The sequence below is a fragment of the Triticum aestivum genome, chromosome 7B, assembly GCF_018294505.1.
Source record: "Triticum aestivum cultivar Chinese Spring chromosome 7B, IWGSC CS RefSeq v2.1, whole genome shotgun sequence".
NCBI classification, from domain to species: Eukaryota; Viridiplantae; Streptophyta; class Magnoliopsida; order Poales; family Poaceae; genus Triticum; species Triticum aestivum.
In genome coordinates, this window is record NC_057813.1 from 386547733 (window position 1) to 386557948 (window position 10216).

General features: G+C 43.7%; 1 protein-coding gene across 1 annotated transcript; it reads right to left on the reverse strand.

The window, feature by feature from the left end:
* Window positions 1-4821: 4821 nt before the first annotated feature.
* LOC123157349 (hydroxyproline O-galactosyltransferase GALT2) lies at window positions 4822-9941 on the reverse strand. Its single transcript, XM_044575611.1, has 7 exons — window positions 8895-9941; window positions 7685-7917; window positions 7321-7611; window positions 6534-6662; window positions 5931-6104; window positions 5464-5571; window positions 4822-5373 (listed from the first exon to the last, which is right to left on the reverse strand). Exons 1-7 carry the CDS (start codon window positions 9649-9651, stop codon window positions 5167-5169), a joined length of 1899 nt encoding a protein of 632 aa, XP_044431546.1. The 5' UTR covers window positions 9652-9941; the 3' UTR covers window positions 4822-5166.
* Between the last annotated feature and the right edge of the window lie 275 nt (window positions 9942-10216).

A 10216-nucleotide genomic window follows, 5' to 3' on the forward strand; every position in this document is an offset into this window, starting at 1 on the left:
TTTATTATTATAACTTTATAAAAGGCATCTAATTAATTGTTTTTGGCTGTCATTTCTATTACTTTAGTGCATTTAAATATTTTATTAAAAGATAATTTATCCACCAATATTTACTAAGGATTATTAGACACCTTAGGAACAATTTAGTTTTGAGTTTTGAAAACTTTAATTGTTTAACTTAAATTCAAATTTTGAATATGAATCGTTTCGAACTAACGTGAGATTATCAACAGTAATCCGAGGTGACATGGCATCATTAATGTGGGGTTACTATAGCCTAATCATCCGGGCGTCACACTTGGGGTTCAGTTAAATTCAGTTAAGTGCAGTTAGGTTCAGTTAAGTTCATTTGGTTCAGTTAAGTTCAGTTAGGTTGAGATAAGTTCAGTTAAGTTCATTTGGTTCAGTTAAGTTCAGTTAGGTTCAGATAAGTTCAGTTAAGTTTAGTTAAGTTCAGTTAGGTTCTGTTTAGTTCATTTAAGTTCAGTTAGTTCATTTAAATTCAGTCAAATTCAAAAACAAGATGCTGTTAACTGAAAAATCAAGTTAAGTTCAAAAACAAAATGTTGTGACAAACTCTTACACAAATCACAGTAAGATGAAACATTCCAAGAGTTTGGATTTAACTGTAGATCTAACTAACCTTTTGTGCACAAGCAAGATACCTCCTTCCACTATCAACTGATTCAAAGGACACCAACTTCTCACAGGGAGAGCTGTGTTCACATCGAGCTGCAAGATCTGGAGCAAGGCCTCTCCACTCAGAGCAGAAAATGGTAGCAGGAGCAGGAGCCTACAACACATTATAGTCAGCAAAATTTCCCATTCTTGCCCTAACCCTAACCGCCCCTAACAGCCAGAGGCATAGTGACGAACTAACCTCACTTGTGACAGAGTAGCCGTCAGACAAGGAGCTGGATCCTTCACTCCAAGATACCATGGCGGCGAGCTGGACGGCGGCGAGGTGCTGGAGCAGAGGAATCAAGCGAGGGAGCAAGAGAGTGGAGGGGGAGCTACCGACAGGATAGAATATGCCAAGGAATATACCAACATATGTGCCACATTGTGTAGTAGTGCGGGTTGATTCGTCACAAAGGGAGGGGGCTAAGTAAAAAATGTAGCGCGCTGACCAGCCAGACCACTTGGCATCCACTTGGCCAGTTCTGATTGACCCTGGACTAAATTTGCACATCCATGACAAGTTCAAGGACCAAATAATCCACTTTTTCAACTTCAAGGACCAAACCATCACCTGACATGCAACTTCAAGGACCTGCAGTGCTATTACCTCATTTTTCACACTTTTTCATAACTGTCCACAGTTTAGACATGTTTGCAGGAGTTAAATGTAGAAACCCACCGTACTAAGGCTAGGGTTGCAGAAAACACAATTTTTTAAAAAAATTGACAAAAAATACCACGTCTACTTTTTGCATAAACCACTAATTGGCAAATTAGGGCGTGATGATGTTTCTGACATGTAGGACCCGCTATTTGCTGACGTGAAGACGCCTTTAGACGCAGTCGTGTAAAACCGAATCGGTACACGCGGGAGACGTCGCTCGTTTTCATCTCTCGCTCACTTACTCGATTCTCTCTCTCTCTTTCTCTCTCTCTCTCTCTCTCTCTATATATATATATATATATATATATATATATGTATATATATATATGTATGTATGTATGCATGTGCGTGTGCGTGTTCCTTGTCGCCGACGTCGACCAGGACGCTTGCTGCCCCAATGCACCATGGTTTCCTGTAATGACGGTGAGATTAGTAAGGATTCCATCCATTATGTCTCCTAAACTCCGACTTCGGTATTCTTATGAGTGGATTTGTGTGGCTAGGATTAGTGTTTTGATTTGGGGATTTTTCACCGATCTCAACTCTTTCTTGCAAATCATGTGCTTTTATTTGCTCATCCAGCTCCCAACTACAATGCATGACCTGACTTTAGCGGCATTGACCTAGATTTGAGTATCCACGACAAGTCGGTAGAGAGGTGTGTTGCTTTGGAAGGGATGCACACTGGCAAGAGGTTCCTTGCATGTGTTGAGCATGTAAGTTATAAATTTCTATGAATGGTGTGCTCATTTTTATGTTTATTTTATGAAATATGCGCAAATTGTTCTAGGGTTTACTATTCATAGGCTTTGTAAGTTTTGCTGAGCATGGATGTGATGATCTTGTGGTGGTCACTGTTTAGTTGGCAATGAATGGGAGGGTGTTTGGCCGAGTTCTAGAAAACCTTAACTATGGGTCCCACGCACAGTGGCAAGGGAGCAAGTTGGCGACACAATGATGGCTCCATACTGGGTGAGCACTCCGCCTTCCGATGGTACGACACCCTTCGAGCCAGGGCGAGGGGACTGTGGTCTTCTTCGGAGGTAGGACTGGGTGGCTTGTTGGCAAGTTCTACGGGAGTAGGCGGTGAGGTGTTGGCTATTGATGCTAGCGTCGCTTGTTGTTTTTCAGCCCTGTTCTGGTGTGGCTGTTGTTCTAGTCGTTTGGCCTCAGTGATTTAGGTTGGGAACATTTTCTCTATCTTTAGGTTGCTTGTACCACTGTTTGATTGTTAGTTGTTTTGGCACCCTATATCTTTGTCGCTTCGTTCTTATTTTCTATGTATTTGATGTTAGTTGTAATCCTAGTCAGTTGATGGCTTTGTTAATTCAAAGCCGGTTTAGATTCGAGCCTTTTCTCGGGCTCAGCCTTGCCTTTTCTCTAAAACGAATGTATGAGGATTCTGACAAGTATTCACTAGAACAAAAAAGACCGGTGATTAAGTGTATCACTCCTTTCAGGATTGAAGAAACTTGTCATACGAAATAGCTCAATTCGAGGGGAAGATCCTCGAAGTACGAGGAAAATGGCCAGTTGTTGAAATGCATTTTCATTATTATTTTTCTTAATTTTTTGGTAACTTTTTAGAGGAAAAGAACTACTTTCGCCTCTAAACCGAAGGAAAGGACTGACAATAAACAATCAGTGAGTTGAAACCTTCCTTCCGGCCAAGAGATGTATGGAGTGGATCTTAGAATGCTTCATGTATCACATAAAAAACTTGTAGTGCTCGTTTGGAATTGTTGCCATGTTCATTGTAAACAGTAGTTAAAATTTTCGCCAGGAACGAGATGGGAGGGTCGGTTTGGAAAAGAAGTGGGTCTCGTGGCTTGAAAAAAAATGGTGGTAGGGGTCATGCATCGATGGGAGGGGTGGAAGTCGAAACCAACAAACTTTTCTTTAATAGTAGAGATTAGCCAATTAAAAGAGCAGTATAACATAATTAAATCTCCTAATTTGACAGAGCCTAAACAACCCATTTTTACATAACCTCCAAATTCAGTTTTAGATGGCATGTCAATGATTGTGTACTCCTTAATTTTCAAAACCTATTATACAGAGCATGGTAGTGATTTGTTTCCCCGAATTGCTTTAGAACCCTAAACTTAAATCGAAGCAGAATGGCACATAGAGGGGAAGAACTTACTCAACGCCGCCAAACGACGAGGCCCAACAATGGCCCCTGTTGGAGTCGCCTTGATTGGTCAGGCGGAAGCATGTTACGCCGCATATTCCAACGACTGTGGCGGCCTCCGGGTCAATCAGCTGGCTAGGGTTTGAGCTCCCGCACACCTTCGTTGGCTCATGGTCTACAATGCACCCATTGCTACATGCGTCGTTGCAGCCTCCGCAAAGTTTCATTGTCACCATCACCGGGTGCGAAAAGAGAGGAGAGCAGGAAGGGGACAAGAGATAAGAGTGGGAAGGGGAAAAGATAAAAAACAAACACGAAAGGGAATGGCCGTCTCCATGACCGCTGTCTAACGCCATCTACTCGAACCGAATGCTACCTATCAGAAATGTGCTCAAAACACCCAACCCTGCAGATCAGTGATTTATGGAAAAGTTTACAGTACTCCCTCAGTCTAGGTGAGTAAGTCATCTTAGGTTGTGCACCGTGACCAAGGAGGAAAGGAAAACAAGAGTACTTAATGTTCATTTGCTAATTAATAGCATTGCATGCAATGAAATAACCACTGCATGTCGTGTTTGGTAGTCTCAAGTCATTAAAACCATACACACCCCACATCTCTTATTGGTCGATATGTCAAGAAATAAGAAACGAGGTAGAATTTAATGCACCTCGCCTAAGTGTTTTGGGAATATTTGGTTTTCGTAAGATGATTTACACACCTAGACGGAGGGAGTAGCCATGTTTTTTTGGGGGGGGGGGGGGGGGGGGGGCAAAAATTTGAAAAGGCGTGTTTCCTACAAGCCTGGCCCCTTAATGCGGTGGTTTTCTGTATTTAGCTCTGGTCGCAGTCGCATTTAGCGCCAGACAAGACCATCGAGCGTTGCACCCACATTTAGACTTCCGCACACAAGCTGCGAAATTGGAAACTATGGCTTTACCGAAGCGTGTGGCAGAAAAGTAAATTGAGCTATGAAGAGCAACTACCAAACATATTGCTCCCTCCACTTCAAAATATAAGGTGCATTAGTTTTTTCAAAAGTCAAAAATGGTAGTGTACTACCAAGTTTTTAGAAAAAATATCAAATTTTATCATTAGATCAATCACAAAAAGTATTTTCATTTTTTATTTATTTTGTATTGTAGATGTTGATATTTTATTCTATAATCTTGGTCAAATATACACAAGTTTGAGTTGCGTGATACTCGATACACCTTATATTCTGGTCTGGAGGGAGTAGCCTTCAACAAATTTGGAGCCACAACTTGTAAGGTGACAAGATTGGCGCAAATATACACCATGAATGGAAAGAAACCACGATGACTTTAACATCACGGGGAGACGAGAGAGACAAGTTGTGATCATTTTCTCTACCATAAGAAGAGGCATACATCTGAACATTTTGATCACATGTTCTACATCAAAATTGGGATTAATCTCCCTGGAAGAAAACTGGCATCAATTACAAGGGCACATGTGGATGCTAAGGAGAGATGAGAAACGCAAATCAGGCTAATGTATGAAACCAGATGGTTGTAGCTTTCTACCTAATCTTCAAGCTTCAACCTCACAGCAATGTAAGCTCAATCGAGCCAATGGAGCAGCAGCCTCTAAGCTAGGTGATTCATGTCAAAAAGGAGAACACCAGCCAGCCAAACTCACCCGCTGGGATAGAAGGAATGCATCTCACTATCTGTAATTGCAGCAGGATGGGCGACCACGAACCAACTTGTCCCACAAGCATAGCATTTGCCTTGGCGACTGATAATGCGCAGTGTAGTAGTTCTCGAGGCAACCATACTGGCAGAACTTCCAGCTATGAGAATACCTGACAGGCATGGTATAATTGAATTTTTCAACCCATAGCCCCATACTTACATCCTCCATCTTGAATAGCTGCAAGCCAAATAGCCAGAAAAGTAGAGTGATTGACATAACATGATTCAAGCTATCAAAATACAGTGTGTTGCATCAATGGAGGCTCACCCTTAAACTCTGATTGGCATGCTGAGACACGACGAATTTTGCTATGCCACCAGAAATTACATAACCGGGTCCATTAGCATAAGGCGGATAGATATCTTCAGGCCACTCCTGCATTCATTATGAGTAGGGATTAAGGCAAGCAATGAAGATGGTAGCATGCATATGTTGGCAACACAAAAAAGGGCTGTGATTTCTATGGACAAAAATACAAATTCATGATGGGTTTTTAGCAAGAACAGTCATTTCCTATGTTTGAATTACAACCCTAAAGTTGGCCGTTCAGCCTTTAAGGCCGTAAAACACAGCTCGCAAACTTGTGACATTAGCTTTCTTGGTTAGAAGAAAGAAGATTCAGATACACGGTGTAACAAACACCAACTCATGGGATTGCAGGGCCTCCAAAATATGGACATTTGAATAATCAGCTGCTTAACTTTGGGAATATTGCTTTGTTTTAAGGATAATACCTCCTCCGTAACTGCCCATTTCCCAGTTCTCAGTGGTCTATGCAAGAGGTTAAGGTTCCCCATGTATAATGGTTTGCCAAGGGAGTTCATCTTGATATGTCTGAGAACCACATCTACCCTCACAAATGTATCGTCGTCGCATTTCATGACATGGGCCGCTGTCAAGTTCTGGACCTGCAAGGTGGCATGATAAACAGATGTTAGGTTCGTTATTTAGTCCACACTGCAAAGTGACTACTACTATAAATTTCATGATCCCCTTAGACTTCAATCCATGTTTGCGGGAGTAACTTCTCCCAGAAGCGACTCTCGAAGAGTTACATAAAAGATAATTAAGCCACTCACCCCAAAGTGCATTCCATGCAGTTGTAAAGAATTATTCTAGCAACGACTCTCTTGGTAGGGCTTAAGTTCAAACAGCTCTATCGTCTCTGTTGAGATACGCAGTAAGGGCATTGCTAGGACATAAATGCCCAATGATGGACAAAGATCATAAGTACACGCTTACAACTTCTAGTTGACATTGACGAACCATACCAAATTAGCAATAGGCAAAAAATTAGCAGAAGTTTATAAAAGATAGTGACGGCAAGAGTGTCTCACCCCATACTCGCAAATAGCGATTGTCTTAAGAACTACCAGTTCATAACGATCTATAAATGGTAAAATGACAATATCTCCGAAGTATTCAGCTTCTTTCTTCAGCATCACATTGACCTCTTTCCTCGAATTCTGCAACCACAATTCGTAACGAACAATATTACGCCATGCATTCATTTCCTAAAAAACATTTGTTTTTCCTTCCTTTATGAGATGATAAACATGCAACTGATATTTCCCATCATTGGGTGCATCTGGTTAACGAGTTAATAAGTAGACATTCAGTGCTAATAGTGATTTTCACTATGATATACTCCCTCCGTTCCTAAATACAAGTCTTTTTAGAGGTCTCAATATGGACTACATACGGAGCAAAATAAGTGAATCTACACTCTAAAATATGTCTATATACATCCGTATGTAGTTTATATTGAAATCTCTAAAAAGACTTATATTTAGGAATGGAGGGAGTATGTAAGAAAGTATGCAAAAAATATAAGGTTGGTGAAGCTATATCAAATAATTCAAGATACTAGCGCTCAAAAGGCATGAAGGTGAACAGTAGATAGCCAACAGAATCCTCTGCATGCAAGAAATTCCAGAGACCAAGTTTCTGTTCTTGCATGTGACCCACATATTACCACTTACATCTTATACTACATTTCCCCAAACTACACAATGATCATGCATATATATCTACAACACCAGTAAATGATATAAAGATTCATTTAAGGACAAAGACACATTTGACGAAAATGTCATTTTTATTTTGGATGCATAACTTGCTTACCAGTGCTACAAAGAATCGTGCGACTACTTTAGAAGACTTAATTTCTGAAGTTTGCATCCAAGTTTTTCTCACAGCCATGCGTTCAGCAAAATGATTTGATGCCGAAAGTATTCCGATAAAAAGGTAAACTGGATCTCTTGGCAGTGGTTGGGACCTCCATTTGTCTGACATTTCAAGGACTTGTTGAAGGGAAAAACTGGGATGAGACATAGGAAGAGCAGTAGCATAAACTGAATGGACATCCACATCACCCTTAACATATAATCCTGTTGCATCTTCAAGAGTGAACCCCTGGAATTGATCACATCAACCCATTAGTATTTATATCATTGAAAAAAGCGGGCTGGATATGTCTAGAACATACTGGTCGATAAGGGAAAGATGTCACATGTCGACCACCAACATATATGTGGAAACCTTCAACGCCAGCTTGTATAGTAAGAACAAATAGCCTGTCTTCCACAAAAGGGAATGGCCATGTCATTGCCGGTTTCTTTGCACGCCCTATGAACCTCTTTAGCCATGAAGTTGTCTTGGACTCTTTTGTGTCAACAATATCATCACGTATCCATTTCTCACATTTGGTGAACCCATCGACTGTCCAAAAATATGAAATGATAGGTTTTAGCCAAATATGCTAGCCTGGGGATAAAAGGACATAATGTTACCATAGAAGAGCTAACACCTTGTGGTTTACATTTTGCAATAAGTAGACGTTAAAATGAATACTAAAAAAGGCAATTTGAATAAACTTGCATATTAATTCAACATGTTAGTCAATAAGATATGATAGGAGTAGCACCTCCGATGCATATAAAATAAAATAGCAATGTCAATATATGCTTCAACAATAATCTCACAAATTAGCATTAAACAAATATTACATCAGGTAGAATTCTGACTGATGTGGAAAAAGAACACTTGCCAGAAGATGAAAATCACGAATAAAGACAATTGCTATGTGATTCAAGAAATTGTCCATAGAGCTATTCATCTATTTTTCTTAATTCTGGCATGCAGTTACATATGGTAGACATCAAGGTGTTGATGAACAATCACACAAAATGATAATTATATATGGAAGTGTACATATTAATTGTACTAGTTGAAATGGATATTATCCAGAAGAGTCACACACTGGACAACGTTAAAGCTCTAACAGCACCATGGATCCTACCGTAGCAAAAGGGCCGTGGCATTAATATTATGAAGTCCCCAGGAGCAAATGTATGTATCATGTGTCCGGCACTTGATAGTTTAAATGTTTAATCAGCTTTTATGTTGTAAATAGGAAATTCCATGGGTTAGATTTTATAAGGAGTTGTAAACTTGTAATTGTCAGTTGGTAGTGGTACATTATAGCAGACGTAATGGTTAACTAGTAAGTTGTAAATAGAAACATGGCAATATGGCATCAGGCTGGCAATGCAATCGATTTACCTCTGCACTAATTTGACGATGCAATATAATTAATCTTAACCACATTACTAGTAACAAATAATAAGAGCTGCTCACTCAGGAAAGAACATCTTAAGGTCCAAGCTAGGATTGCTGAAGAAGGAAAAGGATGGTACCCTTGTCGTCGTTGTCCTCGGGCTGCAAGCCGTCACAGCGCTGTGCGGAGCCCCACTGCATCCGGTAGCAGGTATTGTGCTCGATGATGGGGCGCTGGCTCCAGTCCCCCCTCAGCCTGGGGTTAAGGTGCAGTATCCTGGGCGGGTCCTCGCCGTCGACAGCGCGCAGGCCCTGCAGCTCGACCATGAACTGCGAAACGTGCACGGTCCCGTCCCCCTGGCGCATCCTGGCGAGCTGCGGCACGTATTCCTTGTGCGCTGGCCTAGGCGTGCCGATGACGGTGACAGCGGAGCCAGCGGCGAGGCCGCAGGGCAGGAAGACGACCCTCCCCCGCGCGCGCACGGAGACGGCGGCGGGGCACTTGTCGGTGGAGGCGGCATCGACGGCGGCGAGCTCCCAGGGGTCCCCGGCGAAGGCTGCGGCGTCCTCCCAGGCGGTGAGCCCGAGCGACCAGGCGTCGTCGGCCATGCGGTCGAGCGCGGAGCGGTTGCGAGCGGTGATGTCGGGGAGGGAGACGCGGTCGTAGCGGTGCCAGAAGGGCTGAACCTGGAACAGGGTGGCATTGGAGGAGGACGAGCTGCCTGGGAGGAGAGGGGGAAGGTGGTCGGTGGAGGATGGGGAGGAGAAGGCGGAGTCAACGGCGGCGAGGTCGGCGGTGGCAAGGTCGAGGACGCGGCGGAACTTGAGGGAGATGAGGATGAGATAGGCCACCCCCGCGACGAACACAAGGTGCGACGGCCGCCACCGCCGCGCCATTGCCCTCGCTCAGCGGCCCGTAGCCAACCCGACCTTCGCGCTCTCGGGCCCCGCAGTGGACGGCGATAGCGATCTCTCTGTGGTCGAGCGCGCGGCGAGGGCAGGCCCGCCGCGTGACGCCTGCCGCCGGCCAGCGGCGGCCAGGGGAGGCGGTGCGCCGGCCGGATCTGGCGCGCGCAGAGGAGGCGTGGAATCGGAGGCGGGGGCTGGGGAGGAGTTGGAGATGCTCGCGCGTGCGTGCGGGGAGGTCGGGCAGTGGGGAGAAATGGAGGGGCGTCGTGGCTGGCTGGCTGGCCGCCCGTGATGTGGACATGTTTTCCTTCTTGTTTGGTTTGGTTCCGGCCGGCCGAGTGGGACTCGACGAGGCGCGTGACTGGCTGCCCGGTTTAGTCCGGTCGAGCGGTGTTTGCCACGTCGGGTTACAGCATACCCTCGTTTCGAAACCACAATATCCATGCAACGTTTTTTTTAGGGAAAAGCCATCATGGCGGTTTATATTTCATGTGAAAATAGGGCTACACCGTTTGAGAGTACATCGAGAAAAAAATCCGGAGCCTCGGTCTGC

What these genes read in the sequence shown, in the direction of transcription:
- LOC123157349 (XM_044575611.1), bottom strand. Translation starts at nt 9,651, where the DNA reads ATGGCGCGGCGGTGGCGGCCGTCGCACCTTGTGTTCGTCGCGGGGGTG. An exon ending in CACGATTCTTTGTAGCACTG is followed by an intron (nt 6,663 to 7,320) that starts GTAAGCAAGTTA and finishes TTGTGGTTGCAG; the next exon opens with AATTCGAGGAAAGAGGTCAA. An exon ending in TCGCTATTTGCGAGTATGGG is followed by an intron (nt 6,105 to 6,533) that starts GTGAGACACTCT and finishes GCCACCTTGCAG; the next exon opens with GTCCAGAACTTGACAGCGGC.